Here is a 12,224-nt window from a genome sequence, read left to right on the forward strand (position 1 = left end):
TTCTACAGTATTTATGTAATTCCTAATGTTTGTTACTCTTTGCTCCCAAACCCAGATTCCTCCCAAACTCCAAGTCTCTTCTTCCTGATCGATTGCAAGATAGTATGCTCAAAAGCCTGCTGCCCACATTACTGAATTTAAAAAACTGCGTAACAGTTATTTGAAGGTTATCAATATAATCAGCTTGTAAAGAAGAGGAATGAAGTAAGGAGCCATCTCATTCTAGTGAAAACAACACAGTCGTATTTTGCCCTTTTGTGACTCAAGATATGTTAATTGATGTATAATGAGTAGAAAAGCATCAGTTAATCAATTGGTTAGATTACTCATCATCTACAATACCAATAATGGAGAAATCACATTGAAATATTTAACTTAAGTATCTGTTGTCTCATTCTGCAACCTTAGGAGGTCAGTTGCTGGCCCTCTTCCAGGCTGGCTTCACCTACAGCCATGATGTATATCCATCCAGTAACAAATATCCTATTAGTACATTACCACAAAACTCTACTTGAAAATAGTAACCATGTATTTATTTTTAAAATTATACATATGAATTATTTATATGTCCTTCACTGGTTGTTTACCAAACTTTCTAAGAAACAAGTGTTAACTATAAGAAACAAAAAAATAAAACTGACACATAAATACATTTTAATAGAAGAAAAAATTAATTTTAAGAATATGTAATCAATAGCCTTAGATATTATAAAAGCTTTAATCAAAATTACTAATACAAAATGTTACTCACTATACCATTTCACATTGCCTTTTTCTTCACCTTAGCTAAAAGAACCACAAATACCTCATTTTTATGTGTCAAATATTACTTAAAATATTATAAAGCTGTTAAAAATATTTGTATGAAAACAACATAATATCAATGAATAACAGTAACAACTTACAGGTATTTCAATTTTTGCTTTCAGAGTCTGGTCTTTTTTAATGTTCTGCACTTGAATTGCAGATCCTGTTAAAATACTGGTTCCAGAACTGCTGCAGTCTACAACGTAGACTGGAAGGTTTGGAGCCCCGAAAAACTATTGAAAACATACAAAATAATTGTAAGACCCCAATCAAATGTACCAAATTATTCAAGAACTATTATTTAAATTTTCAAATAATTTCAAATACAGCTACTATTTCTGGCTATAAATTGGAAAAAGGAAACAGAATTCACTGATACTCTAGACAACTGCTGAATGAAAAGAGTAATTTTCTATAATTCTAACTAAAATTTATGTCTTCTGAAACACCAATTTCCTCAACCACTATTCTTTTTTAAAATTTTACCTATTTGGGTTTTCCTTTTCTTTTTGTGCCTTTTTTTTTAACTTATTTTCATTTGTCTACCCATCCCTAACCCTGAAAGATCATTCCACCCATAAATTAAATACTTCATCTAAACTGAGGGGAATGGACCAAGAAAGGATGGGTCCATTTATAGACAAAACAAAAATGTTTTGTCTATAAAATTCTTTATGAAACTTGATACAGTTAACACCTTTACTGGCTTACAGATGCTGAAAGTATAGGCAATGAGATACCCACAAATTTCTCCATGGAATAATCATTAAAGGCCTAAATACAATTTAAGTCTCACTATAAAGTAGGTACAAGAGACAGTCAAGTCCACTGACTACCATAGGACTCAAAATAAAATCTGCATATTCTTCTTACCCTACAGTAACTTACCTTACAATGAACAATCAATTTTGGTTGTGTTGTTATATTGTCTGATTCATCCAGAACTTCTACCTGAAATGGGAAAGCTGTTCCATTTTCTATAACTAAAATTTCAGAATCAGGTTTCACTTTCAATCGATGAGGGGGACCTACCAGAAAATTACATAATGAAATATAGATTCAAGTTTCTAAGACTGAAATACTGAAACAACAACCACAACTTGCAACATTTCAAGTTTTAAGATCTTAAAAATGACAAGAAAAAAATAAGCAATATCCATGTTTAACTATTTCTATCCCCAAAATATATAGATTCTATGAATGATCAGAGTTGTCTCAAGTATATATTTGAGGTCTAGACTTAGTTTTATGCAACAAGCTATAACACAATAACTAATGCTAGAAATTACCTACAGGTGTAAAACCTTAAAGAGATCCTGGAAAAAAAATATTCAAGAAGAATTTTTAAAATATACTTTTACTCACTTTAACTTTACACAATGATTAGTTTCTCAAAAACATATTAAGAAAAAAACACATTTTAGGTTAACAGTATTCAAAGGATTAGTTTATGTAAAGATATAACCAGATAATTTACTTGTTTGTCCACTACTCTGATGTTACAAGCAAGCTACAAGTTTCCTCTTAGATCAAAGAGGGTTCACACTACTGTACCAAGATGATTTGATGTGCTCCATAAACATTGATGTTTTTAAATACAATTTATGATAAATGCTGGTAACAAAAATTCACAAAGAACAGTTACGAAAAACACTAATGTTAGCAACATTATTTACTTTTTACTATATGCCATGCAGTGTGTTAAGTTTTAAGCACTATTCTCATAATCTTCACAATAATCTTAATGAAAAGGGCAATATATTATCCTCATTATATAAATGAGAAAACTGGAATCCAGAGAGATTAAGTATCTTGTCCAGGTCACATGACTAGTAAGCAGCAGGCTCAGGTTTATGTTCTAAGTAATTTGAAACTTCTTGACCATTATCATCATACCATGCTACTTTTTACTTCACAATTTTCATTGTCAAATTCAAAAATAATGCCACACCATCTGGTTAGTAAGGATTTCACTACTCAAATCTATACTTTTTAGCTAACCTCTAAAATAAAAGCATTGCAAGCGTTTACTTAGCGTTTAATATTTTTTTAAAAAGTGTGTTTGCGTGCATGTAATCTCTACACTGAACACAGTGCTCAAACTTACAACCTTGATCAAGAGCCATATGCTCTTCCAAATAAGCCAGGCAGGTACTCCAACAATTTTATTCTTATACTTCTACCAATGTGTTAATTTAAACATCTTCATCAATTTATGCTTGAGGGAAGCATCAAACTATTTGAATTTGTACAAGGATGTAGCTAACATGTTTCTTTTCACATCCAAAAATGGTACAAAGTGGGGCACCTGGGTGGCTCAGTCGGTTGAACATCCAACTTCAGCTCAGGTCATGGCCTCATAGTTTGTGAGTTTATGCCCCGTGTCAGGCTCTGTGCTAACAAACAGCTCAGAGCCTGGAGCCTGCTTCAGATTCTGTGTCTTCCTCTCTCTCTCTCCCCCTCCCCTGCTCATGCTCTGCCTCTCATTGTCTCTCAAAAATAAATATATGTTAAAAAAATTTTTTTTAAATAAATGGTACAGAGTCATGTGAACAAAGATATGATAATACTATTATTAATAAAACAGAGCTAAAACTGACATACCAATCACTATTGTAGGTATTTTACAAGCACATCTCACTTTGCACAGTACTGTGTTAGTGAGAACTCATATATATTGGAACTGTGTCCTCCATTCAGTTACCAAAAAATCTTGCAAAGTGAGGGTTGCCTATATTAACTCATTTAATCCTCCTAACAACCATGAGAAAGTAGATGTCTCATTTTATACTTGAGGAAACTGTGGTATAAGACAACTTTACCTAACTCATAAATTACAGAGCTTAGATTCAAACCCAGAAGGGCTAATACCAGAATGTATTATCCTGAACCTAGGACAGACTGCCCCTCAAATTAGCCAGCATTTCCTACCCTGTTACTTTAAGGTAACTTCATTATCAAGTTGCTAAATCATTATCAAAATAACAACATAAATTCATGAAAAACTTTTCTTTTTAAAAAAATGAAACATTTACAGTTATATCAGAAAAGATAAAGACAGGTCCGGCTCTAATATAAGCCTAATTAGTATATTTCTAAGAGTGGTTCCCTAATACGTTTCAATATTCCCTTTCTCCCAATTACTTCAGAGCTTTAATAATGTCTTCCTAAAGGTTTTCCTTTTTTGTTCTATTAGTCATTTCTGTCAGTGATTTCACATTCAAATTATTTTCAAGACTTATACCATAACCAAACCAAAAACCATCTCATCATTGTATTGTATAATAGGAATATTATTTTAAAGGTGATTATTAGGAGTATTTCTTAAAACATTACCTGGTAGTAATCTAATTTTTAAAATCTGTGTGTCTTCTTTTAAACCCGGCAGAATAACCTTCAAATTAAAATTCTGTTGAAAAAAATTACTTTAATTAAATCCAAGTCCTAAATAGCTCAGTAGTTTATCATCTCAATTCTGACTTTTGCTTTTCATTCCCGTAACATTACAGAAATCTATTCAGTAAATTTATACTAAAATTATCATTTATGTATGTAAGAAATAAAGGTCAAAAAAATTAACTTCTATTACTCCCTTAGAGATACCAGCTTCTTCTAATTCAAAAGGAATAACCTTTGAATAATCAGAATCAAGATGGGGATTACAAAAAATACAGAAAATAGTGAAGTGTAAAATACCAAAAATCTAGAAATCTCTAAATGCAATGTAGTATTCTAGATTAGATCCTGGATTGAAACACTAGTTATTAGTAAAAACAAAACAAAAAAACTGGTAAAATGTGAATAAAGTTTACAGTTTTGTTACTAGTACTGTAGCAATGTTAATTTCTTAGAATGGATAAATGCTGACTATATAAGACTAATAAAGGAAACTAACTGGGTAAAGAGCATATGCAAACTATACTGTATTTCCAACTCTTCTGTAAATATAAAGTTATTTCAAAAAAGATTATAAAAACCTAGAAATCATTTTAGTTTTTTTAGTAAGCTTATCTTACTAAAGTCAAATTTCCCTGATTTTCAAGTTCTTCTTCCAGAAAACTCTGAATTCCAAAAGATGTAGAGAACTTGACCTTTAATTTGACTAAACAATACAGCATAGCATACAGTATTTAAAGACATTCACATGCTCTATTTTAAACACCATTTTGACAGAAAAATTTTAAATACATATTGTAAGCTAATGATGCAGTGAAAAAAGGCTATGTATTACTTGTTATTAGCCATAGTAATCCCTTTCGTCATGTAAATCTACTAGCTGCTTTACATACCTGATTGAAAAATTACCTTATTGCATTGTATTTTTTACTTTCCTAACCTTATCCCTTCTCAACCACTTTCCTTTAATCCAAATACCAAACCCAATACGTTCATAAATGTGAGCTAAAGTTTCTCATACTTTTGTGTTCTAAAAAGTTGAAGAGAAAAAAGAAACATAGTACTGGGTCACTGTTGAAAAAATGACTTTGAATATTGGAAGACTGGAATGAATATGAAGACAGCTGAAAAATATCTAATTTACTGTTAAACAAAGGCAAACATGCTAGTTTTCCTTAGAGATGTAAAAGTTCAGTGAAATATTCCTAATTCTTAGGAACACCATATTGTCATCCTGTCACAAATATATGTTATCCAATTTGAAATTTTCCATTTCATTTCTATGACAAAAGAAATAAACCTGTATTATAATATTTCAGTACAATGCTTACCTTGCCTTGACAAGAGTTTACAGGGCCCCTAGCTGTAACACCTCGAATTACACAATTTGGTCCTTTGGTTATTTCTTCATAATGCAAAGATAAACCACTGGAAAACATAAATTTTTTTTAACTTCCCCTCCATAACTCACCAAAGAAGCTACAAATGTGTTACTTGCTCATGTACCATTCTCATGTCTAATTCACTTTTCTAATAAAATATTATTTTAAAAAAATGGAATAATTCAACCAAAGAAAATTCCCAAAAACTTCTTTTATAAAGAAAAATGATCCAGGGCGCCTGGGTGGCTCAGTCAGTTATGCGTCTGACTTCAGCTCAGGTCATGATTTCGCAGTTTGAGCTCAAGGCTCACATCAGGGGGTGCTGACAGCTCAGAGCCTGGAGCCTGCTTCAGATTCTGTGTCTCCCTCTCTCTGCCCCTCCCCTGCATGCGCTCTTTCTCAAAAATAAACATAAAATAAATGATCCATAAGTGATAGCACTGGGCCATACCCTATCAATGATAAATTATAAAATGTAAAACATCATTTATTGAATAAGATACAAAGCAGGAAATCAACAAATGCTAGACCAGGTCTAAGAAAAGGAAATATACAAATAGGCCACCTGTCCCTATTAGGGACATCTTCAGACTTTGCCATGTATTTTTTTCAAATCTTTCACCCAGTGAGATGTTAGAAAATTTGTGGAATTATACACACACACACACACACACACACGTATATATATTTTGAAGTTTATTTTGAGACAGAGAGAGAGAGCGCGCGCACATGAGCACAAGAGTGAACAGGGGAGGGGCACAGAGAGAGGGAGAGAGAGAATCCCAAGCTGGTTCCATGCTGTCAGCACAGAGACCAATGCAGGGCTCAATCCCACAATCCTGGGATCATGACCTGAGCCGGCAGCAAGAGCCGGACATTCAATCAACTGAGCCACCGAGGTGCCCCATCTGGCACTTATTAAACTGAATAGCAGTTTTAGATAAAGTCCAAATAATCAAGTATAGTCTTATGATGTAACTTTGTTAGAATATATACTGAGATTCCCTAAATCATCTTTGACCACATGTAGGTCCTTACGTTGTAAACATTTTACTCTTGTCAAGGGGTAAGGTGAAGGAAGAAAAGGAAAAGGCAGAAAAAAGCCTAAGTTTTCTGAAAAATGGAATTTAAATATTTACAGGTATTAGTGAATAAGTTATAAAAATTAAATAACATGCCTTGTTCAAAAAAAGCTGTAAAGTGACATGTAAGATAAAATAGACTCCTTGGGAGAAATGGATATTAAACATACACATCTGCTTTCACTATCTCTTAAATCTCTACTTTGAGAACAAAAGGATTTCTTTTGTTTACTGTTAAAAGGCTAAGCAAAGGAAGGAAATGAAAAAGAGACAAGGACAATAAAACTCATCTCCTAGAATACAGGACTTAGTAGTCCCTCAAGAAAACTTAACCTTAAAGAAAAAAAAAAAAGTAACCTTAAAATAGCAATGGAAAAGGCTAGAAAGCAAACTATGACCCAGAATTTCTATGTACAGCTCTGGGGATGGTAAGAGAAAGGTGGGAAAAAAAGATTGATGAAAATTTGGATCCCCAGATCTCCCCCTCTTGGCCTGTGGCAGATGACTGGAAGATTAATCTCTGACAAGGCTAAAACAGAGAATCTCTACATGGGGGTGTGGGAGGGTAGATAAAGCAAAAGATAGGATAAAATACTAAAAAGTATAGGAGTAATCCTGAATAAATGTATAAGGATGCTGAGACCTTCCCATCCCTATTCCCATCCCAGCCCTGTTCCTGGACTGGCTAGGAACCTGGACAGCCAAACCACTCCCCTCCAGGCAAGAGACTAAATATTTGAGAAAACTGCCTAGCCCAAGAAAAAGACCTGAAGATACTGACAACAGGATTTTCCCCCAATAAAGCATTACAGATATATCATCCTATAGTGGAGTTCATAGTCAACAGTTTCTCCCACATTCTGTTTCCTTATCTACACTTTAGTCATTCAGTTATAAGCAGAGAACCAAAGACTACCAGGTATCTGAAGAGATAAAAAACCAACAAACAAAAAGCAACTTGGAGAAACAGAGTTTCTGTGCATATAAACTTTAAAAAAAAACAAACCATCATTTATCAATGAAAAAACATATTACATTTACAAAACGAGATCTACAAAAAAAAAAAAAAAATTCAGGGAACCAAGAAAACTCTTGGAAATTAAAAATAAAGCAGAAAGGAGGATTGCCTGAGTGGTTCTGTTAAGCGTCTGACTCTTGATTTTGGCTCAGATTATGATCTCAGGGTTTGTGGGTTCAAACTCCACATCAGGCTCTGTGCTGACAGCATGGAGCCTGCTTGGGATTCTCTTTCTCCTCTCTCTCTCAAAATAAATAAATCTTTTTTTAAAAAAAAAGTAGAAAGGAAAAATTCAATGGAAATGTTGTAAAGTTGAAAAAAATCTGTCAGAAAGGAAAGCAGAAACACAAAAATAAGAAAAACAGAAAAATTGGGAAAATCAGAGAAGCAGTCCAGAATGTTCATTACCAAAACATAAGGTTACCAGAAAGAAAAAACAGCGATGATGGAAAGCAGACAAAAGTACTTCAAATAATGTAGAGACCTATGCAAAGATGTATTACTGTAAAATTTTGCCATGTTGAGAATTAAAAGTAGATCCTATAAGCTTTCAGAAAAAATACACAGAAAACACAAAAATGAAAGTAAAACTAAGTTTAAATTTATCAACAGCAGAAGCTAAAAAGCAAAAATAGAGCAATGCCTTCATAATTTTTTAATAATTTTTTAAATGTTTATTTTTGAGAGAGAGAGAGAGAGAGAAAAAGAGAGAACACAAGCAGGGAAGAGGCAGAGAGAGAGAGAGGGAGACACAGAATCCCAAACAGGCTCCAGGCTCTGAGCTGTCAGCACAGAGCCCAATGCGGGGCTCAAACTCACAAACCGTGAGATCATGACCTGAGATGAAGTCAAACACTTAACCAACTGAGCCACCCAGGCGCCCCAATGCTTTCATAATTTTGAGGAAAACAGTGCCCAACTTTCAATACAATCAAGTACAATAGAGACATTTTTGAGAAATAACTGTCTCTCACAGGTACTCCTTCATAGGAACCTAGTGAAGGATGTGTTTCAGCAAGAGAAGCTTCTAAAAAACTGGAGAGCCATGAAAAAGTAAATGCTAAGTAAAATAAGCTACTTAACAGTCTCACAATTCAGGAATGTTTCCTCAAGGACCCGAAAAACAACTCTCTGCAGTGTACTCATCAAAAAAAGGTAAAAATCCCTATCTCCCAGTTTTCTGAGCCTAACTTCCAGTCAGCTGACTCCAAATTGCAAATCCTACAGCCAGTGGTAAACTTAGTTATTTCATCTTTAAAACATGAATATATAAGTTATAGCCACTTATCCACATAAAGGAATAAGGTTTTCTTCAGTCCTTGCAATCTCTTTATCCGATTGCCTATGATAATTATGACATTTTGGTTTAATGTTCAGTCAATAATGAAACTGTTTTCTCTTCTACCTTCATGAAGAAGTTTTCTAGGTTGAGGGGTAGGTTTTGTTTTTAATTTTATTTCCTCAACACAGAGGACAAAGGGAATTCCTAAGATGAAGGTGAAGGAAGATAACAGAATGTCAACTATAACAAGCATAAACACAATCAGTATAGACTTTAGCACATCACAAGCTCCAAGAGAGATGTCTCCAAAAATATGAAACTGATAGATTATCTATGCACTTAAAACATCTTAAGAGGATATGAGACAATTTGGCGGAGAGCATAGGGTTTAATTTGTAATAAATTTATCCAAGGAAAAAAGTAACAAAGTTGTACAATAAAGTGACTAGTATCTACATAATTGCAACACAGCAAGCACTAAATACCAATCAAGCCATAATATAAACTTTACTGAGGAATACAGGAATAGGAAGGAAGCTTATCTGTAACTGAAGTGGCAACAAGAGGATATCTTTATCTACAGCTGTAAATCAAGCAATAATGCCTACAACTGAAGAATGAAGAATAGCAATTCAAAATGTAGGTATGTGGCAGTAGTTACGAACAGATTCAAGTAAGAAAGTTGAAAATGGTTCTCTGAGAAGTGAGTTGTGGGTGGAATAGAGAGGGCAGAGAGAAAAGAAACTGCCCTTTTTTTTAATACTAAGCCTTAACATACTATTTGATTCTTTAAATTATATGAATGATTTTTTTTTAATGTAACACTGAAAAAAAAAAAAAGAAACCCACGCAGAAAATGGTCTTGGTTGAAGACAAATTCACATTTTTTTTTAGTAAGGATTTTTTTTTCACTAACTTGAAAACTCCGAATATAAATATGCATGCACATGTGACAGAGTTCTTATGTAAGAATACCCTTATAAGGATAGGATAGAATTATAATCAATAATAGGTACCAAATAATGCACTAATATTTTCTATTTGTGACTAGAAGGGATATACTTTTAAGCGTTTTATTTTTAAACAAACACATTTAAGTGTTCAACTTTTCCATTACCATTTAATATTCAAATGAATGCAGTATGTCAAAAGACAAGCATCAGTTTTTGCACCTTAAGAGAACATAAAGCTAAAAAACTCATTTTGAGTATTTTTTATAACCATATATTGTTTTTCAAGAACTTAACCATGTGAGTTTCTAGAAGGCAAATACTATGTCCTTATTCACTTCCATATGTCTAGCTACAAATGCCTACAACATAGCACATGCTCAGATGATTAAGAGTGAACGATTACAACACAAAGGGAAAAAAGTACAGAGACAAGAGAAGAAAACATACGTAAAAAGTGGGCTCAAAAAGACAAATTTGGCAGCTAATGCAAAAAAGAAACAATTAGTATTCATGCTCTTGAGAATGAACAAGACTTTCTCCCAAAGCACCTTAAAAAGAGAGAATGGAAAATAACATCCTCAATCATAGTTAAGTTTCTGATTTCTTATTGTAAGCCAATCACAACACTAAAGAACCATTACATAGAGGGAAATTCCAAGGAAAGACTCAAATTTCCATGGAAACCATAAACTTTATGGCTATAGTTTAAAAAAAAAAACCCAAAACTGTATTACCAGGTTAAAAACCTTCTAGAGTAAGCAATAACACTAAGTTTAAGTAGCAATAACTTTCTTTCATACTTGCAGAATAAAATGGAGTAAGACAGAGCTATCACTTTCACTTGAACAACTTTAACAATAATTTGTCAAAACTAAAGCAATTTATAATGACACTTGTAGTCACAAAGCATAGCCTGGGAGTAAATAAATCCCCCAGATATTATAAAATATACTATACACTCTAAATGATAAATCTAATGTTAAACATACACAAATAATTTAAGCTAAAAAAAAAGACTAAATGCTTAGTAAATATGAAAAATCATATACAAAGTGATCCTTCAAATTACCTTGCTTCAAAAACTGGCTGAATATCATTTCCTAGTTGACTAGTATGACCAAATTCATCCTGAAACTCCAGAGGGATATTGAATGGGACTCCAACACGAAAAGGAGGATCCATAAGACCAAATGAAAACTTCTCTGGTTTACCCTCTTTAAAAAAAAAAAAAAAAAAGTAAACATGAGAAGCAAATTCATAGGTCAGAAACAGCCATATTTTATATACAGGATATTAAATTATGACAAAGATGGCATTTTAAATCTGTGAAAAACTTATATAAATTAAATCTAGTGTTTTTAAAAATTTATTCATTTTGAGAGACACTGTGAGGGGGGAGGAGACAGAGAGAGGGAGAGACAGAGACAGAGACAGAGAGAGAGAGAGAGAGAGAGAGACAGAGACAGAGACAGAGAATTCCAAGCGGCTCTGTGCTGGAACTCGCGAACCATGAGATCATGACCCAAACCGAAACCAAGAGTCAGAAGCTCAACTGACTGAGCCATCCAGGCTCCCCTACATAAATTATACCTATAACCCTCATGGGAAGAGTCAGATCTTTATCTCACTATATATAAATTCTACGAAATTATTAGAATATAATGAAGAAAAACTTTATAACCTTATCATAGGAGAAACTAAGGCAAAACACAATATCCCTCCTCATCAGTGGTTAACTGTAGTGCGGAGGCAGATGATTCCACCTCTGACATAGTTTCAGAAGGTCAATAGTAGCCTAAAGCTATGTTACAATTCCTGCGTCATTCACCTCACTTCATCTCATCACATAGGCATTTTATCACCTCATCACACAGGCATTTTATCATCTCACATCAACACAAGAAGAGTGAGTAAAGTAGTGTAAGATTTTTTAAGAAAGAAAATTTCTATTACTGTATATTTTTATAAACGTTCTATTTCATTGTTACAACAATCTCTTACTCTTATATAATCTCTTACTGCTCCTAAATTATAAATGATACTTTATTATAGGTAGGTATACATAGGAAAAAACAGTACATAATATGATTTCTTACTATCTGCAATTTCAAGGGATTCACTGGTGGTGGTATTGCAACATTTCTGCTGCACACAAGAGGGATTACTGTACTCAGGAGCTATGAAAGAATGTATTTAGCAAAATATATTAGTTATAATGAACAAAGTTAAAAGAGATGCTTTATATGAGAAAATATTTACAACATATCCAACAAAGGTTTAAAATCCCGAATACATAAAAACCTC

At 33.2% G+C, this 12,224-nt stretch overlaps 1 protein-coding gene across 2 annotated transcripts in view; it reads right to left on the bottom strand.

Moving 5' to 3' along the window:
• SMCHD1 (structural maintenance of chromosomes flexible hinge domain containing 1) overlaps positions 1–12,224 on the bottom strand; it is a 155,862-nt gene that overhangs the window by 87,863 nt on the left and 55,775 nt on the right. For both annotated transcript variants that reach the window (XM_025931088.2, XM_086682567.1), the window contains 5 exons: positions 10,990–11,134; positions 5,535–5,631; positions 4,144–4,216; positions 1,696–1,835; positions 906–1,040 (listed from right to left, as the gene is read on the bottom strand). In XM_025931088.2, the coding sequence (XP_025786873.1) occupies positions 906–1,040; positions 1,696–1,835; positions 4,144–4,216; positions 5,535–5,631; positions 10,990–11,134 (590 nt within the window). The remainder of the gene's footprint in view (positions 1–905; positions 1,041–1,695; positions 1,836–4,143; positions 4,217–5,534; positions 5,632–10,989; positions 11,135–12,224) is intronic.

Source organism: Puma concolor, chromosome D3 (genome assembly GCF_028749965.1).
Source record: "Puma concolor isolate L17-30 chromosome D3, mPumCon1.1.hap2, whole genome shotgun sequence".
NCBI lineage: Eukaryota > Metazoa > Chordata > Mammalia > Carnivora > Felidae > Puma > Puma concolor.